This window comes from Myotis lucifugus, unplaced genomic scaffold (assembly GCF_000147115.1).
Source record: "Myotis lucifugus unplaced genomic scaffold, Myoluc2.0 scaffold_70, whole genome shotgun sequence".
In the NCBI taxonomy this organism is placed as follows: domain Eukaryota; kingdom Metazoa; phylum Chordata; class Mammalia; order Chiroptera; family Vespertilionidae; genus Myotis; species Myotis lucifugus.
In genome coordinates this window covers 4,299,729-4,321,695 of record NW_005871118.1, presented here as the reverse complement: position 1 = coordinate 4,321,695, position 21,967 = coordinate 4,299,729, and the positions used below count along the sequence as shown (strand labels likewise).

At 43.6% G+C, this 21,967-nt stretch overlaps 1 protein-coding gene across 1 annotated transcript in view; it reads left to right on the top strand.

Moving 5' to 3' along the window:
* Positions 1–1,450: 1,450 nt before the first annotated feature.
* ARHGEF26 (Rho guanine nucleotide exchange factor 26) overlaps positions 1,451–21,967 on the top strand; it is a 112,298-nt gene continuing 91,781 nt past the window's right edge. Inside the window, 7 exon segments of the mRNA XM_006090334.3 lie at positions 1,451–1,513; positions 3,578–3,967; positions 4,452–4,799; positions 4,801–4,857; positions 4,859–5,563; positions 6,924–6,963; positions 12,308–12,453. Of these exon segments, the coding sequence (XP_006090396.2) occupies positions 1,451–1,513; positions 3,578–3,967; positions 4,452–4,799; positions 4,801–4,857; positions 4,859–5,563; positions 6,924–6,963; positions 12,308–12,453 (1,749 nt within the window).

Genomic DNA, 21,967 nt, shown 5'->3' with positions numbered 1-21,967 from the left:
TTGTGAAGTGCATGGGTTCAGGGGTCAACAGATCCGAGGTAAGATTCTGACTCAACCACTGACCAACAGAAGAGCTTTTTGAGCCTCTGCTTCTTCATATTTAAATTGAGACAAAATTAATGTGAGATTAAATTATGTATAATGAATAATAGTGATTGACATATAATTGGCATTTAATAAATATCTCCAGCTATGCCTTCAGGTTTTTGCTCACATTGGGATACCCTTCTCTTCTTTTCCACCTCACAATACTTTACCTACTCTTCCGGCCCAGTTCTACCCACACTCCTTCACAAAGGCTTTCATAGAGCTTACCATGTCCCTTACTCAACTTTGGTGTCTTGTTGTTATTGCAATGTTTTAGATGAAGCTAATCAGCCAGGTTATGAGCTTTGGGAAGGCCTACCCCAGTGCTCAACACTTACATGCATCTAATAAGTATTTGTGGAAAAAATAAATGCGTGAATAAAGAATGCATGAGATCTAACTGCAAGGTAATAATATGAGTTAAATTGCACTTACATATTAGCCTAATTATTATGGCAGACACAAAATTAGTGATCAATGCAAATTTGATTGGTAAATGTTGCAATAATTGATATCTCAGCCTCTGGTATCCTGCATTATACCATTTAATATTTTAATGGTTCTATATACCATGGGGGCAATGGGTAAAGGTGATCAAAAGGTGCAAACTAAAAACTGTAAGATAAGTAACTTCTGGGGATGTAATATACAGCATGGTGATTATAGTTAACAATACTGCAGAGTATATTTGAAAGTTGCTAAGAGATCAAATCATAAAAGTTATCTTAAAGAAAGTTCTCATAAAGAAAATTAATTTATAACTATGTGAGGTGCTGGATAGTAACTAAACTTATTGTGGCAATAATTTTGCAATATATATGCATATCAAATCATTATGTTGTACACCTTAAACTAATACAATGATATATGTCAATCATATCTCAAGAAAACTAAAAAAATTTTTAAAAAATTAAAAATAAAATAAAAAATATATAGCATGAGAATATACCAGTGGAATATATCATTCCTAACAGTTTTATATACGATATTTCTTCAGTTCTAAAAAACACTTTGGTCCCACATTTTAACATCCTCTGAAACTGGGGTATGTCTTATTAAGAAAATAGCCATTGGCCCTGACCGGTTTGGCTCAGTGGATGGAGCGTCAGCCTGCGGACTCAAGGGTCCCAGGTTCGATTCCAGTTGGAGGCATGTACCTTGGTTGCCGGCACATCCCCAGTGGGGAGTGTGCAGGAGGCAGCTGATCGATGTTTCTCTCTCATCAATGTTTCTGACTCTCTGTCCCTCTCCCTTCCTCTCTGTGAAAAATCAATAAAATATATTTTTTAAAAAAAGAAAAGAAAATAGCCATTGGCCAGGTGGCAGTCATGACATAGTTGGCATTGCCTCTGTATTTGTGAACATGGTCATCGCTATTGGAAGTGCCATCATGTCACTGAGTTCAAAGCAATTTAGTGCTCTCTGTGTAAGATCCATATATTCTGAGAAATGCAATCAAAGGCAACAGAAATTGCCAGATGTGTCATATTAGATTCAAGAAATTCCAAAGCAACAAGAGGCTGATATAACCAATTCATGTATCATACAGGACTGTAGCGAAAGGGTTGAAACTTCCTTCTGGCCATTAATAGAGTGTGCATAGCTTGTAGAGACATGACTCAGTTGAACAAGAAAACTATGCTTTTAGTCAAATAACGTAGTGCCAGCCTCAAATTTGCAGAAAGAGTGTCAGTGGCTGGGAAGCAAATCCCAGAGACAAGACTAGAACACCCTTGTAAGAAATGGGGCACTATTAGTGACAGTGTGCTGAAAAACACACAGACTGATGCCCTGGGTAAAAAGGGACTCAGAGGAATTAGACTCAGTGTGCAGAATTTTTAAAAATACTTTAATTTATGTTGCTTATATTTTTCTTTTCTATATATGCAATTATTGAAAAATCTGTATCTAAGTCTAAATCACTCTTTCGCCCGGCCTGCATGGCTGTGGTTGAGCATCAACCTATGAACAAGGAGGTCACGGTTCCATTCCCAGTCAGGGTACATGCCCGGATTGCGGGCTTGATCTCCAGTGTGGGGTGTGCAGGAGGTAGCCAATCAATATTCTCTCATCATTGATATTTGTATGTCTCTCTCCCTCTCTGAAATCAATACAAATACATCTTTATTAAAAAAAATAAAATAAAATGTGTTAGTATGGAAAATATCCTGTATTAAAAATTGGGCATGTTTTAGTATGTAATCAACCATATTTCTTCCAAACAACGTTTGGTAAATTTCTTTCTAAAATTTTTTTTCTTATAAAATTTCTAATGCCATTTCTTCTAGTTTACAAAAACAATCTCAGATCAAAGTAATATATATTCAATGTACAGCATTTGATAAGTACAAAAAAAGTATAAAGAAGCAAGAAAAACATCATGCTCTCACTACCCAGAGATGTCCTCTTAATATTTTTGGCCATTGCATTCGACGTATCTAGGGCAAAAACAAGCAACCTAACTTGCCCACAGTGGATGCTCACTACATCCCTGCTGAATGCATGAATGCTGAAAGAGAACTTGGAGAAAAGCCCATCTGTCTTGCTAATAGAATTAATTATACAGTTCTTATGGTGTAAAAATCATTTGTCTTCTCAAGTTTGCTCTATTCTTCCCATATCGCAGGGGGTTGGCCAGGATACAGCCAACTTTCTATTATTTGGCCACGGAGCACCCTGGAAGGGATGGTCACTGTCCTCACTTCACTTCTCATTCATTCAATAAATATTTATTAAGTGCTTGCTATGTGCCTGGAATACAGAAGAGCAATACATAAGCATGACTCCTGCCCTCTAGCAGCATCATACAATCTAAAGACAAAACAGATAAACAAAACATAAAAATATGTATATATATATATACATATGAGCAAACTGTGATAAGTCTATAAAAAGGAAGAGAACAGATGGCTGGGAAAATAAATAAGGGGGACCATGATCTGATTCAGGGTGGGGGTCAGGGAAGGCCTCTGATGGAGTGACAAGACAAAAGGAACAAAAAGGAAGGTTCTCTGGGGCTGTAAAACTTTAAGTGGGTGTGGACTAAGATTCGTGAAGGAAAAAGTGATGGAGAAAGAGGTAGGCAGGCACATGATGCAGGGCCTCCTAAGCTAGAGAGAGGATTTTGACTTTTATTCCATGCATGCTTGGAAACCAATACTTTTTCCCCCCCGTAATTTAAATTGCGTTTATTCTTAATAGATAACATCCTCGATTCAAAGCACACCAGATTCAAAGATTTTTGAATGAAAACTCTCCCTCCCTAGTTTGGGAGCCACACAGTTCTCTCCCAAGCGGCCTGCGTGCATGCCCCCAGAAATACGCTAGGCACAAACCAGCAACTCTATGAGTCTATATTATAAGATATTTCATGCAGGAGAGCGAGGCCATCGGATTTGTTAAGACCACCCGAACACTGAGAGGGGACCGGCTCTCTGCGTTCGGAGCTACGCCCTGCAGCTCACCCATTTCACAAACCCTACTCTGCTAGGCATTCTCGGTTTCTAAGCAGGAGATCCCCCGGGGCCCAGGGCTTCGTAAATTGCATCTCAGCAGGGATCCCCCGCTCGTTCCCACGCTGTGCTCCGGCCAACCGCGCGCCCCCAGCTCCCCCGACGCGGACGCCGCCTCCAGCCCCAGTTGCCAGCCTGCAACCCCGGCGCTGGGCACCCAGCCCAGGTGTGCCGATCTGTTTCCAACAGAGACCCGGCGGGATCAAAGGCTCGCGGGGCAGGAAAGCCAGTGGCTGGCGGCGGCCGCGAAAGGGGCGGGAATGGGCGGGGCCAAGACGGGGGCGGGGCCGCGGTTGAGTCGGGGGCGTAGCCGAAGTCTCAGTTGGCTGCCGAGCTTTGCAGAGCTCCCGCCGCGGCGCCACGGTCCGGTACCCGGGCCACCCACGGGGCGGTGGGCCCTGCTTGGCCCCCAGCTCTGCAAAGCCCCGAAGGTACATCCACTGAGGAGCCGGGAAGTTTGAGCACGAGGCCAGCAGCGACAGGGGCGGGCGGCGGGATGGCGGCGGCGGGGAGCGTCCGGCGGCGAGTTTCCCAAGAAAGCTGAACTTATCCCAAGTTTCATGTGCATCAGCTTGCACCCGGCGAGTCGGTGGCGAACTCTTTCCGTGCGGGTGGTCTTTGGGCGCGGGAGAGGCGAGGCGGTGATTGGATTAATCCGCGTGGGCGCAGCCCGGACCGGATTCTGTCCCGGATCGTGCAGCGTGGAGCGCGCAGTGTTGCCCTAGAAAGGGCGGGTAAGTGACGCGCAGCAGCGGGGCGACCGCCGGCCTCGGAGTGCGCGTCTTTGCGAGGCGTGCCGAGGAGTCTGAAGTCCAAGTTCCATGACTTCTTTCACTCTTTAGGCGAGACTAGCTGGGTGCTGTGCCTCGCTGGGCTCACCCCCAGGCTTCGCGATTGGACGGCGAGAGCCAAGTGAAATGTTTCCAGCAACAGTTTAACCCCTTCGGGGGGGGAGGGAGGTCGACCCCTCAGCCGCAGATGCTGGGCCGGAGTAAGCCAAGACCCCAGTCTTACCAGAGCCCGAGCGGGTTGCTGATCACGGATTTCCCGGTGGAGGACCGAGGCCCGCTCCCCGGGGGGCAGACTCCCTCCCAGGTGCCCACCGCTTCGGACGGCAGGACGGTCCAGAGGAGCCCTCTGCTTCTGTGCACCCATCGGAGGCCGGGGACCAATGGGAGGACGGGCTCCCCGGAGTACCGGGGCTGTCTCCCCTCGGCTCCGACGCCTGAAGTCACCGCAGACCCCCAAAGGGGCGTTGGGGGGGCTCCCCGAAATCCCCAGAGAATGGTACAGTGATTCCGCCCGCCGCGCAGCGGCTGCGCCCCCCACCTTCTCCTAACGCATCCGCCCCCTGCAGCCCAGAGGGAGACCGGGTCGGATCGACTGCCAGCCCCCTGCCTGCGCCCGCTGCAAACGGGCTCACTTGTCACGTCGACTCCCCAGGCTGCCGTTTGCAATCCGGCCAGACAGCTAAGGACCCTGAGCGGGGACCCTCGCCCCAGAATAGGTCTTTGGAACAAAAACTCCCCCTCCAAAGGCTGCCTTCTCCGGAGAACGAGCTCCCGGAGACGCCTTCAGTGGTTTTGAGCACAAATAGCCCGGCTGCCCTCAAAGTGGGGAAGCAGCAGATAATTCCCAAGAGCCTGGCCTCAGAAATTAAAATCAGTAAAAGCAGCAGTCAGAATGTGGAGCCCCACAAGAGACTCCTCAAGGTGCGCAGCATGGTGGAGGGCCTGGGGGCGTCGCTGGGCCCCTCGGAGGACGAAGGCGAGGTCGAGAACGACCTGGACAGCCCGGGGTCTCTGCGGAGGGGGTTGCGGTCCACGTCCTATCGCCGGGCGGTGGTCAGTGGCGTGGATTTTGACAGTCCTACCACCTCGAAGAAGAAGAACAGAATGTCTCAGCCGATTCTGAAAGTAGTGATGGAAGACAAGGAGAAGTTTTCCAGCCTTGGAAGGATAAAGGTAAGAGTGGGCATGTCACTCAGTCCAAAGTGAAGGTGTGGAGATAGGGAGGAGGGACGCAGGGGAGATCAGACATTACTGTTCTCTTTAATTCTGTTGTTTGTTGATGAAACCTGTGCACATGTATCTCTTGGCCACTGTATGGTTGGCACGCACAGCCCAAGTTCATGCAGCTTTGTGGGAGGACGTGAGACTCCTATCACTGGGTTGGCTTTCTAAGCTCAGGCAGAGTCTGGGGACACATGGGGGAAAAACACAGCAAATGAGGTATTGGCTGCATGAGTCCTGAACCCTTTTAACACAGGTAAGCTGCAAAAGGGGGTGGAGAGCAGGGCAGGATTTGCACTCTTGACTTTGGCCAAGCTGTCTGGTGCTTGTTTGGAGGTGTCAGTCAGTGGTTGCCGATTCATCACAGCTGATTAGGGAAAAAGCTGATTTCCTTTGAACCTATTGATTATTTTACATTAATTATTTAAGTTTTTTTGAATGGCGCTCATATGCTAAATACTTCAGATAAAAAGTGAATTTTTAAAATTAGGTGCCAGAAAACAAAGACACGAAAGGCACAAATAGTATGTCATCTTTGTTGTTACTTGTTTCTGTCAACTCGGCCTTTGATTGTATTTCATTCCTGTTTTGTGCCCATTTATCCTGGAGTGCATTTAGCAAAAGTTCAGGTTCCAGTGAACTATGTGTTATGGCTCCCTGATAGAGGCCTAAACGCTGAAATTGGTAAAAATAATAAATAAATAAAAAAATTGCCAGAAAGAAATAGGGAAAACCAGAGAAAGGGATTTTGGAGTGTGCTGTGCATGTGCTGTCTTCTTCAGAAATAAGGTGGACCTGGGCAATCGGGCAGACATTTCTTTTGGGAGCGACATCTATTCTTGATTAATCAGAGAACTGGAACCAGTCTGTATGATTGTCACATATGTAATACACAAGCAAACAGGTTTTATTTTAGATCCTATGGCCTTAGAGAAATTATATAACATTTTATGTTTGTTTTGCACACACCCTCCCACCCCCCTCCCCCAACTCTGCAAGTATAGCAAAGTTCAATTTAACAGTGATGGTGAGTCATAAATAGTGAAATGAGCTGAGCCTGCTGGTCATTTGAGGATTCTCAAACTATTTCAACAGGGTGTGAGGGACATTGTACATTTTATTTCACTGTTTTAGTGAATTGTTGGAGTCATAGGAGTGAACCACTCCAGGGATCATCAGCTGTATGCTTTGGGAAATCTAATGCATGTAACAACAAAATAAGTACTTTTTCTTAAATAGTTGTATTTTCAATTTGGCTCATTCATATATAGTATGCTTTGCCTTTTCCTTTTTTGCTTTTCTTGTTTCTTAGAAAAAAGTGCTGAAAGGACAAGGACCATTTGATGGGGAAGGTAAGCATTTGATTTTCCAGACTTTTATTGCTGTTTCAATGTGGAATATCAATTATAAGTTCCAACCCAGCTGCAGTAACAAAAACACTCAAGATGAGGAAAATGTGCAACTTCTCAAAATTATACAGCGCAAAGCACTTCACTCAGCTAAATTTTCATCTAGTAATACCAGCCGTGAATAAAATCAATAGCTTTCTTTGTAAGCTGATAACTTTGTCAGCCAATGCCCTGGGATTTTGAATTCTTTTCTACTCTGGCTCCATCCCCACCTCCCTTAAAAGAAAAAGAGTAAGAGCAAGCTCTAGCTCTTTAGTCAAAAATTCTGAGAGTTTGGCATTTAGATCTTAAGTCATTTTTTTCCCTAGGTCATATTTCCTTTGACTTAATATTCTTTCCCCATTTTAGTCTCATTTCTGACTTCCCGTTTCCTTATCAAGTGTCTGTTTTGGGGAAATCTAACTCCTGGCCAACGGAAACATATTCCTAAGCATTTGTAACCCATATAGTATTTTCATTAAGGGTCTCAAAAACAAAAGCAGCTTCAGCCCAGGTGTTCAAACCCTAATCAGATTAGTGGGCTTTGTGTAAATAGATGGGTCAAATGTCAGCCAACTGGAAAAGCATGAAAGGAGCAGCAGCCCCAGCTGCAGCCCTTGTAGGGCTGGTGGAGGGTGGTAGAGGTGAGGCTAGTTCCCTTCTTTCACGCTTTGAAATGCTTAAGATTTCCCCAACCTTTAAAGAATAATGAAGAAGGGTATGCCCCTGTCTAAGTAAATCTAATGTAAAACCACCCAGAGTTATAAAACATATAACCTTGGTGATTATCAATTATTTCCCTATATAAAAATCATTCCCACTGGAGTATTTAAACATGACTGGTTTATAAAAATTTATTCATTGCACCAATCTCAGGAAGCATTCTATAGGGCAGTGATGGTGAACCTTTTGAGCTCGGCGTGTCAGCATTTTGAAAAACCCTAACTTAACTGTGGTGCCGTGTCACATATAGAAATTTTTTGATATTTGCAACCATAGTAAAACAAAGACTTATATTTTTGATATTTATTTTACATATTTAAATGCCATTTAACAAAGAAAAATCAACCAAAAAAATGAGTTCGCGTGTCACCTCTGACACGAGTGTCATAGGTTCGCCATCACTGCTACAGGGTGTCCCAGAATTCACGCAAGAAGTAATTTTGATAGAAAACACAGGTTTATAATTAAAAATTGTAATTTTTTTATTGATTCATAAAGTATACAGTATAGGGTTATGTATAGAATAGCACATTGGGTAAATGGCCTCACAGCTTTGCTGGCACATACGCAAAGCCATGGTCTTCATTGGTCTTCGTTATCCCTGCTCCTGGGCCATAATTGGTACTTGGTAATGCTTATCAAATTGAAGAGATTGAAATCAAAGGGCAACAGATATTAGAATCTGATTCAATAAACCAAGTAAAATTAGGCTTTTATTTTTTTTTGTTGTTGTTAATGCTCATGCAAAATTCAAATCTTGCGTGAATTTTGGGACACCCTATTTATGAAGAAGAAACCCAGCTGCAGTGTTGTAGCTGCTTAGGATGAATTCCTCTCCCGGATTTTACCGTTGAGGACACTGGAAGCTCTGAGCAGTTTCGTGCCCTCTCTACTGTCACACAGCCAGTACTGGGACAGAGGTCTGGTCCTCAGTCCAGTGTGCTTCCTCTTGTACCACTTTTTGAACATGAAGTGATCAGAGCATCTACCTCATACCGATTTAGAGAGATGTTTTGCATCTTCTGGAATTTTGCATTGATTCTGGGACCTTTGCCTCAAAGGATTAAAAACGTTGAGTTTTTTTGTTTTTTTTTTGTCCAAGGACGCATCACCCCCAGAATAGATCACACCCTTCCTTATAACTAGTTTTACACGGTTTCTGTTTATAAGGAACTGTTTCTGTGCATCCTCTCATCTCTTTTCAAATATGATGACTTAGAAATTCTTTTTCACATATATGTAGTACTTGAGGAATGCAGTATTCTTAGAGTTACTGATTAACAAGAATGTAACCTGGGAAGCGGTGTGATAGAGTGGTGAGAACCTGTGAAGTTGGACCCAGGGGCCTGCGTTCCTCTCCTACTGCTTTACTCATCGTTGGAGTGATAATTGAGCAGGCACCTTAACCTCACCAAGGCTTGAGTTCATCATGTGTAAAATGACGTTAGCAGTACCGCTACCCACGTTGTTGTGGGAGTGAATGAGAAATCATCTCAACAATGCATGCATGTGTTTTGTGCCAACCACTAACTACTTTAAAGGGCACTAGAGGTGGGGGAAACTTAGTCATTACCTTCACAATTTGTTTTACCTATGCAGAGCAATCAGAGACCAGTGCAATCTTGCATAGACCTCGTATTTCTTTATTGTAGTCATGTAGAACAGGCAATAGTTGATGATTAAAGAGGAAGCTGTTTTGCTTCAGTAGATGGAAAGGATTTTCATACTCTGTGTTCCCAAACTAAACTCCTAACCTTCCCTATTATAGCTAAATCTCTGCTGGTGTTTCCCTCTCCTGCCTTCTTGTGTGGGACTTGCAGACCTAGGAAGCACCTGATCACCTGCCTCTCTCCAAGCCCATATACTGGTACCAGTCCACTCCCAGTCCTTTCTTTTTTTAAAAAAAATATATTTTATTGATTCTTCACAGAGGGGAGAGGGATAGAGAGTTAGAAACATCGATCAGCTGCCTCCTGCACACCTCCCACTGGGGATGTGCCTGCAACCAAGGTACATGCCCTTGACCGGAATCAAACCTGGGACCTTTCAGTCCGCAGGCCGCCGCTCTATCCACTGAGCCAAACCCGTTAGGGCTCCCAGTCCTTTCTAAGTTGCATAGGCCAAACTCTGTTATCTTTCATTGACTACTTCAGTAGCATCCTCATTAGTCCCCTAAGTAGTCAGTGTTTTGCTCCTAAAGATCTACTAAAATCTTCCCTTTTAGTGGGTTCCCATGGCAATCAGGATCAAAATGCAATCTTTTCTCTTTTTTTGGTGGGAGGCACCCCAACCGGGGATTGAAGCTGCAACCAGGTATGTGCCCCTACTGCAGTGGTTCTCAACCTTCCTAATGCCAAGACCCTTTAATACAGTTCCTCATGTTGTGGTGACCCCCAACCATAAAATTACTTTCGTTGCTACTTCATAACTGTAATTTTGCTACTGTTATGAATCGTAATGTAAATATCTGATATGCAGGATATATTTAGGCGACCCCTGTGAAAGGGTCGTTCGACCCCCAAAGGGGTCGTGACCCACAGGTTGAGAACCGCTGCCCTACTGGGACTTGAATCCACAGCCTTTTGGTTTATGGGACGATGCTCCAACCAACTGAGCCACCCGGCCAGGTCTACTTTTTCAAAAACATTTTAATGGATGCATCATTTAGACTTACCATCATACAGTCTGTACAGTGTGAAAGAAACTCATTCCTTTGCCCTTAGGATAAAATTCTGTTTTCTTAAATTCCTTGCAAAGCTCTGCTTGATTTGGACTGTCTGGCTCATCTCCCTACACTCAGCTTGCACCCTTTGTCCTCTAGACACCCACTGAGGCACATTGACCTGCCTTAGTTCTCCTAAGGTACTGTATTTCACTTGCCTCAGGACTTTTGCATATACTGTACTTTTTCCTTTAGCTCTGTGGCATCTCAGCTTTCTGGTCTTAGATTTTCCTCACTGACACCTCTCACCCTCAGACTAGATCACACGCTGCTGACAGTCTTTTCTCAGAGTACCTGTATATAAATCTTTCAGTGTGTTGGTCTGTATTTGTACAAGATCATTGTGTCCTCAATCCTACAGTGACTTGCCTTTCACTTGGAGAAAACACTAAAGTTGTCTTCATGGCATTGAGGCCAGGTCCTATATGATCTGCCCTTTATTCATCCCCAATCTCCCATCTTCTATACTTTCTCCCTCCCTCATCCTATTCCAGCCACACAGGCCTCCTTGCTGATTGTACATACGGAGTCCTGCCCCCGGGCCTTTGTCCTTGCCATTCCCTCTGATGAAATGTTCTTTCTCCACTAGAATGGTGGCTTGCTTTCTCACCTTTAGTCTTTGCTTAAATGTCACCTTGGGGAGGCCTTCTTAAATTGCCCTGTTTAAAATCTACATACCTCCCGCGTAACATTCCCTGTCTTCCTTGTTTTATTTTTCTCCATGACCATTAACAGCATCTGACACATTTTTTTTTTAATCCTCACCTGAGGACATGCTCATTGGTGAGAGAGAGAGAGAGAGAGAGAAACATCAATGAGAGAGAGAACATCGATTGGTTGCCTTCCATACATGCCCCGACTAAGGATCAAACCCACAACCTAGGTATGTGCCCTCAATGGGAATTGAACCTGCAATCTTTCAGTATACCGATGACACTCCAACCCACTGAGCCGCACTGGCCAGGGCAGCATCTGACATTTTTTTTAAAAAATATATTTTATTGATTTTTTATAGAGAGGAAGGGAGAGGGATAGAGAGTGAGAAACATCGATGAGAGAGAAACATCGATCAGCTGCCTCCTGCACACCCCCTACTGGGGATGTGCCTGCAACCAAGGTACATGCCCTTGACCAGAATCGAACCTGGGACCTTTCAGTCCGCAGGCCGACGCTCTATCCACTGAGCCAAACCGGTTACGGCCATATTTTTAAGTTATTTGTTTATTTATTGTCACTCTCCCTTCACTCTGATGTCAGCTCCATGATGACTGATACTTTTATATTTTTGCTCACTGTTGTATCCCCAGTGCCTAGCAATTATTGGCATCTAGTAGACATTTTCTAAATATCAGTTAAACCAATAAATGAATGAGCGACTTTGACGATTTTGCTCATAAAGCTTTTAGCTCATGAGGGCACGAGAAGTGTCTTTTATTTTCTATTTACTCCCAGTCCTTGGCACATTGTGGATATACAGTAAATGGTTGTTAAGCAGATAAATGAATGTTGATGGACCTTGAAGGGAAGGTAGGGTGTGGATTCAGTTGAACCTAAAAATCCGTTGAACAGGTATGACTATCCTTCATGGGTAGTGTAGCGACATGGGAATTTTGCTTTAGTTGGCATTTCATGTAAGGGCCCCTCCCTTTTCCCTTTGGATGGATTTGGGACAGGGCTGTGTGAGTGAGAAAATCACTTTTTAGTAATTGGAATACTCTTTAGTGACAAAATCCGTTTGTCTCTTCATCGTTTATTAAACTGGAGACTCAACATTGTATAAATATAGATGTTTGTTTAGAACAGGTAGCATCATGATGGGGTCAATTAGTGACTAGTGACACGTTGGGTTGGCTTTTCTTGCAGAAAATGCTGTCCTGTATCAGAACTACAAAGAAAAGGCCCTTGACATTGACTCTGATGAAGAGTCTGAGCCCAAAGAACAGAAGTCGGAGGAAAAAATTGTGATCCAGCACAAGCCACTCCGGTCCACGTGGAGCCAGCTCTCTGCGGTGAGTGTTTGCCTTCTTTTCTGTCTGCAGGGGGGGAAACACCGAGTTGTGTAAATTTGGCGGGAATGTAGTTTTAAATTTTTCTGCCAATAGTCCTGTAACTCTAAGGAGTAAGACTCTTCTTCGATTGCGCAGTGTTTCTTGAACCTCTCAGGCACATTGAGAATATGAACTTTGACACTACTGATTAGGAAAATTAGGTTTTGATAACGTGCCTCGAGACTGATGTACTATGAACTCTGGAAACTCTTCCTATTCAGTATCTCTTCTCATTTGTTTTATATAGTGTATATGTAATGGTAAGTTAATCTATCCTGAACTTGATTATCATTATGGCTACATATACATATGTGTGTATGTATGTATACTAGTATTTCTCTGTGCACAACAGGGAGCTTATTAGAGTGCTTCCCAGGGAATCTCATTTGATGTAGACACATTTGTATTTTTTTGAAGTTGATTAATGAGTGGCGTTCTCTTCCATCTTTCTCTGTCCATCTTTTGTGTGGGAGTGTCTCCGCACTGACTTTTGTCTTGATGAGTAATTTCTCCTCTTTGCGTCAGACATCTTTTGTTTTCAGCCATCATTTCTATCCCTCCTGGCTTAACAGATGTCACAGTGTGATGCTTCCTTTACTTGCTATGGGCACAGCCACTGTGGGCATCTGATGCATTACCGAGTAGAAAGGAATTCCCATGGTTGGCTCGGGTGTTGGGAGCGTTGCATCAAGAAACAAGCCAGCACACCTCTGTGAGTCCTTAGGCAATATGAGAGCAGAGGTGAGTTTTAAGCAGAAATGAGTGTTGTTCAGAGTCGGGGATCTCATCTATTCAGGGAACCTAGCAACCTAAGAAAAGGAGCTGTGTACGTTGGTTGGTGCTCAGAAACAAGACCGTGGAGATGGGTGTATGTTGATGGGGAAGATATCTTCTGGTTCGGGCTCTTCCTCCCCTCTTCCAGCCTGTATTGGAATTCGAGTTCTAGAAACCAAGCCCTTTCTCCTTGTCCCGCTCCCACCCCTGAATTTGGTTCTAAGGAGAATCCACTCAGTTCCACTGCCTGAGTATTAAGTCACAGATTAAAATACCTGCAGGGCCAGGAAAAGTCATGTGAACAAGTGATGCTGGTGTGTGTGGGGATGGGGAGTGTGGAGACTGTCTTGAACAGGCCTTCTACAAATTGAGCCGCTGACGCTTAGCTCAAACCACTCCAGTGTTGCCAGATCTTCTGAGACTTAGAAAGGGGGAAACAGAAATCCAGACTTTTATGAGCATTATTCTAATTCAAGTTTTAAAAACAATGTATGAGCCCAACAAAATATCTATGGGCCTGACTTGGCTTCTATACTAATAGTTTGTAACTTCTGTGATGCTTGCATGTGGTGAAGTGGTAACACCTATTCACAGAACTGACATATTGGTGGCTTTATACGCTAATCTAATGATCTCATGATATATATATATCTCAAAGCAAATACTTGGAAAAAACTGGGGACAAGGCCCAATGAGGCTTGGTTGGCGTTAAATGGCTATCATTCCATCATTGGTATGGATCATTTGGTAGAGAATCCTCAAGAATAATCCTGTGGATTTTTTCAGTTCTCTCTCTGTGGCAGCATCAGTGTTTGTTAGCACAGGCCTAAATCCTGCTGTTTTTCTCTGGACCCTTAATAGAATGTGCCACTTACTCTTTGATCCAACTTAACTTTAGTACTGAAACTCAGGCTGCCATATTTACGACGCCTCCTGCAGTTTGGTTTTCATTTAGATTAGCAAGTGCACGTTCAAATACTACTACATATCCTTCAGTGTAACTTCAAATATGGGCATGTGTTTTATTTGGCAAAAGATAAATGTACGGATGTGCTTTTTGTTAGCAAGATTTATATCAAAAGACTATGGGTGATAAAATGTAAAACTACAAAGCGGGTTCTAACTTTAGTGTGTGTTATCTTGCATTCGAGTGTTCCCAGGAGGCTTATGTGTATTTATTGTGTTGCTTGGCAATTACACTTAATCAAAGCAGGGTGACTGGACTTTAACACCCATTGCTTAGGCACCAGCCTGCATTTTCTTAGTGCCTTCTGTGTCTCCTTTTCACATTTAAAATGTTTTACTTCAATTTTTGTATTATAAAGTACTTCAGGTGTGCAGAAAAATTTAAAAATATATGTCTGTGTAATAGATTTCTAGGTACCCATCATCCAGATTGAACAGATGTTGACGTTTAAACCTATTTACTTCAGGCCTCTATTTTTTAGGCAGATTCATTTACCCACCCTCCTCTCCAGCCCTTTTCTTCCTTCTGCCGCCCCAGGGGTAATCACTGTCCTGAAGTTCTCTTCTGTCCCTACCACATGGTTTTCTGTCCACCAAAAAGATGCCAGCAGCTCTGGCTTTTAGGAAAGTAGATTATTTAACAGCAAAAAGCTGCGATTACTTTTAAAGCAGCCCAGCAGTTGGTTTGTCGAAGCTGCAATTAGGACCCTAAAGAGAGGAGGCTTCATGAATAATGAACAATGTCAGGCTGTTTTCAATAAGGATCAAGACCTCCATGTCTCTGTCTGACCTCATGCCCCGGTCCCTCCTTATAAAGGGGTTGCAGTGTCTGGGACAGGTCTTGGAAAAAATTTGCTTTTTATATATTTTTGCATCATCTTTCCATGCTTAACTATTTTTTAACTTATTTTTTTATCCTCACTCAAGGACATGTTTTTATTGATGTTAGAGAGGCAGGAGGAGAGAGAGAGAGAGAGAGAGAGAGAGAGAGAGAGAGAGAGAGAGAGAGAGAGAAAGAAAACAGAGAAACATTGACATGAGAGAGAAACATTAATTGGTTGCCTCCCATATGTACCCTGACCAGGGATCGAACCTGCAATCTAGGTATGACTCTTGACCAAGAACAGAAACTGCAATCTTTAATCTTGTATGGGATGCTCCAACCAACTGAGCCACCTGGCTAGGTCTCCATGCTTAACTTTCAATATACTAAATTACTAGGGTAGCCCCCATCCAGTCTTGCATATATCACTAACAAAAAACTCTTCTTGGGGTAAGGCCTTGATTCCAGGAAGAGTAGGACAGTGGCTTTTTTGGCAAAGGGTTAGGTCTCATATTGGCATTTGCCTTGACTTTCTACTTGGGAGGGGGTGTATGTGTATGAGTATTTGCTGCTGATTGTTTTATTTTTTAAAATCTCTTGTCTTTGTTGCAAACACCTGCCTGCCTCTTGGGATGAAACTTTTCTTATCAGTTGACTGCAAGAGGAATCCAGTATGCAAAAGGCTCCTTAGAAGTGCAGCCACTGGCAGTCATTCATGGTTGTTGCATAAGGTCCTTAAGCCTTCAGCCTGAAATGCCATTTGTCTTAGTGTGTTCGCTCATGATATGTCTCCTTTAGTTTTATTGGACAACCACACAGGTGACAGGTGGTTCTCCACCTACAGCTTTGGCAACAGGTTTAACTGGAGTGTTGTCATCTAGGAATAAGGGAGAACAGAGAGGCGTTTAATGGGCTCTCAGTGGAATAATGGAAGTTTAGGCTGCCATGAACTTCTCTAACCAGATTAAAGTGAGTTAACGTGAATGCATTTAGCCGTGGTGGCTCTGCCAGCAGGTTCTTCAAGTAGAGTTGGGCTGTTCTCTTATAGTCAGGAATACGACCTGGGCTCCTAATTCCATAAGGAGGACAGGCTTCCTCTTCCTTCACTTGATTGTCAGAGTCTATAGATCTATTCTTAAGTGGAAATACTGGATTTCTACAGTCAAGGGAGTAAAACTTTGTGCTGCTCTTCGGGTTTTGGGAAACACTAACACTATGAGAAATAATTTACATGATCATGGTGTTTGGTTGGTCACAGTGAAAAGGATTTGAAGTTTTGAACTTGAAAAAGTTTTCTCGATCTTTAGAGATCTGTGCTCAGCGATGAACAACCTGCCGTCCAGTGCCTCACCTAAAACAGCAGTGGGAATAGAAGCCAAGAGTTCCTGGATCTCTGAAAAAAGCTTGTGAATTTGAAGAAAAATATTGATTGTTTTATCTGTCTGGGATGGAACACAAAATACTTGTGATAGTCAGTGCCAGGCAGCTGAGACCTGAATGCAAAGTGAGCTTCTGGTTTTCCAAGTTCACCCTTTAATGGGATCCTGGAAGCACTTAAGTATTACAGAAAGGAAACGATAGATTTTTGACAGAAGTCTTTTTGCTTTTCATCATAGCTCACCCCGCCCCCACCCCCTGGGGCCCCCGTCCTGCACTGCGCAAGCACTAAAACATGACAGTTGCCAAACGGGTGTTTGTTTTGTTAGGTTCAGTGACAGCAGCAAAGCCACACTCGCCAGCCGTACCCTGACCCCATTGATTTGCCATGGGGTGTGTTTGTGTAATTTCCATCACCTTGACATCCCAGGTGCTTTTGAAAAGGGTGTTCAGGCTCCAGAGGCAAAAACAAGCACCCGGGCAAACTGTGCACTGAATTCAACACCTAATATAGTCATCTCCACTGTGCTCTGCATTTGTGCTTGCTGACAGGTGGCTCTATCAGTAACCTTAAAGCACTTTGAGTATTTCTTCAGTTTGCTTCAAACCTTCAAGCTCTTTATTCAGAAACTGGTTTTTCTGTTTTCATCGAAGTATTTCTTCAGCTGTGCTTGCTTAGCGTGGCTACCGGTGTAATGGGAAATCTAGAATTAGGATGGGAGTCTCGTGGGTGCCGGGCTCAGCTCTTAGGGCACTTCCCGAATTGCTGAACGAGAAAGGACGATTTGAAAAGTGGCAATTTTATTCTAATATAATTTCACTCAGTTGAAAATATAACAGACACATTAGAGTCTTAGCAGCTCGACTGATGGGACTTATTCTTTTAGAATTTATACTGTTGAGTTGAAAGACATACTTTTTCTCCTAAAAATCAGAGCTCAACAGATGTAGTAAACCTATGTATTATTTTCCTTGCAGAAATGCTTCGTGCATTTAGAGGTTAGATAAAGTTTCGTTCTTTTTCTTAAGTTCTCATACTTGTCTCAAATAATTTGCAGTCGCTCAGTGACGTGCTGCTTAAGATAATCTCTTGAGTCATATCATTTTCCATTTGTGTTTTTGCAAGATAGCAGTCTCATAAAATCACTTTTTACCTTAGATGGTGATTAATGCTTTTTACCACATTTATCCTTTGTGTTTAAAAAGATAGAGAAACATTCTCATTTTTCAAGTCTGGCTTACTTATAGTAACTCACAGTGTAAACAGCCAGGGCTTTAGATACATACTCATCCACACTTTTAAGTAGAACAGCAGAACTCCGGGGATGTTTGCATTTTTATAAGCAGAAAAGTGGTTCATGTGCCTAAACCTGAGACCCTGGGCAGAGATCCTATTCCAGCCACAAGGGCTGGAGCTGGGAGTCTGCTTAGCCTGGGCCCAGAGGCTGGGCTTACTAGTATATGTTTTTGCCGTTTTCGTACAATTAGATTATAGTGTTCTCTTAACATCTTTGAAAACTAATTATGTGAGAATACATAACACATTCTCTATGTGAAAAGGAATTTAAGCATTTCAGATAAGACTAAAGTCTTTTTGATAGCGTATCTGCTATGTTAATCCTTTTCCCTCCTCTGTAGGTAACACTGTTCTCAATTTGGTAACAGCCTCATCCAAATCCACGTGTATATTCATTTAAAGAAAAAAGTAAGCATTGTGTGTTTTACATAAATAATATGCTTTATAGATTTTATAACGTGCTTTTTCTCTGAACGATGAGGCTTACAAACCAATTTGTGGCTAGCCATGATCCCAGTGTTCTTTCTAACTGCTGTGTTCTTCTATAGGATGGATAGGCGTTCTGTCATCTTTCCTTGGGTGGTGGTGGTGGGGTTATACATGCTTTGAGAATCTAATAAAAGCTATGAGCCCTGCACCTTCTCTTTAGAAAAATGCACACACAAGTATACGCGTAACTATTTGTTTATCATTTTTGTTTTTTCGTTTCACTTTGAGGGCAGCTTTTTTTCATGACTATCTCCAAGTACTGGGAGCACCTCACTGTTGCTCTGTGTGTACTGAGTGCAGCTTTCGTGTTGTCCATATTGTTCAGAAGTGTTTCTCTTCCTGAACTTTAGCACTGTTGGAACTTGAACTGTATGACCCCGTCTGAACAATATACATAGGTTGAGAAAAAACCCACTCTGGTTGGAGCTGAGTAATTAAAGAACAATTGAGTGGTAGATATGCCAATATTTATGTTATTGATTCTCCAGAGAGAACAATAGGATGTGAAAAGGTGGAGGTGTGTGCACCAGGCCCTGAGGCGAGGCAGAGAGCTGAGAACACAGGTGCTCCAAGAAAGTGGGAGGTGATGAGCACAGGGACATTTAATTTTGGTTGGCATAACTACAAAAGGAGCATTTCAGCCAGGAATCCAGCCAGGGGACCTAGACAAAGAGGGTCTTATTATTTCATTGAGCAGAAAACGAATGAGAGAGATTCCTTCATTCATCTAGTGTTTGTGGAGGGCCTGCTCTACACCAGGCCCTGTCCTAGACACTGGTGATGGCGCACACAGACTCCACCTTGCTTTCATGTCCTTACAGACACCCTGCAGAGCGAGACAGACATCAAACAATAAAGGCAGAATTGCAGCTGTGTTAATGCCATGAAGGACATGTTTGTGCTGCTCTGAGAGCCTTTGGGGGAGAGCACCTGTCTGTGCAAGGTGCTGTCAGTCAAGGGAAGGTGGCAAAGGAGGCGACAAGAGCTGCCATCTGAGGAGTGCCCAGATAGGTGTCTGGGCAAGGTTGGGGCGGGGGGAGGGGACGGGGCAGGCAGAGTGGAGGAGTCCCAGGCAGAGAGAACATCATGTACGTGGGCCCTTGGGGTGATGGTGGGTAAGAGGAGTTAGAATAAAGTCAGTGCAGTTGGAGCTTCTTGAGCTACATCGTGGGCTCCTCCTTCCTCTGATCTCTAATGTTGGAGGGTCCCAGGCTCCGTCCTTGGGCCTCTTCTCTTGTCTGCACTCACTTGGTGATCTCATCCAATCTTGTGGCTTCAATGACATCGTGTGCTCTGATGACTTCCAAGTTTCTTTCTCTAGAACTTCAGGTGAGGATATCCAACTTCTTTTCTGGTATCTAACAGGCATCTCAAAGTGAGCCTGTCCCAAAAGTGTACTTCTGATCACGCCCTTCTCTCCCACCCAAACCTGCTTCTTCCTCAATGGCCTTTATTTCTTCTCAACTAAATAGCTTTATTTCTCCAGTTGCAGAGGTCAAGAACCTTGGAGCCATTCCTCACTCTCCTCTTTCTCCCATAACCTACTTTCAATTAGGTGCAAAGCCTGCTGCCTTTACCTTCAGAACAGGGCTACTCTCTGCGCTGCCTCCCTGTCCAATGCAGAAGTGGACTACCTGGTTGCTTCCCTTCTCAACCACCTGTATCTGCCTGTGTCCCTTAAGGTCACTTCTCCAAGTAGCACCTATATAATTACATTGTTGATTTGTGCCCTGTTAAAATATACTGAGATACTGTCTCTTTGTTCTGAACCCTCAAGTGATTTCTCCTCCACTCAGGGTAAAAAGTCTTATTGTGGCCCGGGGGAGTGGGGGCTGTGTGATCTGGCTCCTGGTTGTCTTTCTGGACTCATCTCCTGCTTTTTTGCCTTGCTTATTGCTAGTCACACTGTTGCCCCTCAGATACAAGATGTACTCTGCCTCAGGCCCTTTGCACTGGCTGTCTGCTCAGTTTACAATAGCTCTCCTTCTAGGCAGCCACATGGCTCTCTCCCTAACACCCCTCTCCCCCAACATGTCCCATCCTCTCTGTGTCACTTACCCCTCCTACATACTATGGGATTTACTTTTTGTTGTTAATTGTACATCTACTCCCACTGGAATAAAAGCCGCAGTAAATATTTGATGAATTTACAAATGAATGTATGAACGAATAAATGCAAAAACCTAATCCCATAAGTGAAAATAACAGAAAGCTACTCAACATTGAAAGCAGCCAGGAAGTTAACATTTGCGGGCTGTTTTTAATTTTTATTTCAAAAGAAAAATTCTTGATGGTTGTTTGGCCACGTCCAGGATTTAACAGATGTCTTTGAAACATCGGGGAACTGGCATCTTCATAGTTTAGAACTATGTTAGCGCATCGTAGGTATTTGCATACTATGAAATCACTTTAAATGATAGCTTCTATCCCCACTTGGGGTTTCTTTTGAGGACTTGGCTGGGTGCATTCTGTAGGAATACAAGGTAATTAGGTCAAAGGAGAGAGAAGACCCAGTTACTTTGAGAGGTTCTGAGTAACTGTGGGGGAAGGCTCTTTACTATTGAGCTTTGGATTGTAGAAATCATCTGTCCGATTCTTCCATTTGTCTTTCTGACCTTCAGATGTCCCCCCATGGCGTCTTGTCCCTTGGTCCAATGATGGTACTGTTTCTCAGGGCCACATCCACACAGTGGTTCGTTTGCATAACGACAGGAAAAGTCACCACCTTCAAAATGACTTGTTGAATTTTTAAATATGGAATGAATGCTTAAAAATTTGTTTCTCAAATTTTGTTGATTTATCCTGACTACATATACTAGTAAGCAGTTGATTTTCTAGGTGCTTAGTCTGTACTCTAATGTCTTCAGGTGATTAAGGTATTTATTATTTGTGTACCTGTTATTGGAGGAGATGACTATAGAGCCAGTGGACAGTTTCTGCAGAAGGAAGTGTTGTTGCCAGTGAAAGGAAATGGCAGATTGTTTTCCCCTTTGGTGTAGGAGATAAACTCTGCCACCCCGCCAACTGCAATAACACAAAAATTGGAGCGGTTCCCGTGTTGGGTGGCAGGAAACCCCGCTTCTGGTAGTGATGTACAAAGGAGTGTGGTTGTTGTCTGCTCAGCTGAGCAACAGGGAGCCCTGCTAGCCACCTGGCTTCAAGATCTCCGTGTGAGCAGGCAGGTCAGTGGCTGACTTGCAGGAGAGCTGTAGCTCTGGGACCTGCCATTGGGGCATCCTTATATTAATTGAACAAATTGTTAAATGTAGTTAAATGATTGACCAGGTATTTGCAGAGGCCTCACTGTGTACCAGTGAATGTATTTGATTCTTTCACTGCAGTTTATGTAGTCCTTGTGACAAGACCACGAGGGCAAGTACTGCTTCGCTACGTACCTTAGTACTTTATATCCAGGCAGCTGAGATTCTGAGATGTTAAATATCGCTTACTGTATTTATAAGGGTCTTGATATTACCTGGGAGAGCAGGAACCATATTTCCGTGTGATGATTGGCCAGTGTTGTGACTCATTGCCCATCTGCCTATTGGCTCTCTTCCCATGAATTGGCTTATTTTTCCTCTTTACTATGTCTGTCTTCTCCTGAAAGCTCCTGCAGGCTTGGAGTTTCTGAGTCCTCCTAACCTAGACTTGAGTCCACTCCTACTCCACCTCACGCTGTCCTTTCAGCTTCCATATACAATGAGCCAATTTAGTTTCTTGAGAGCCATATTGGATCATATTGGCTCAGC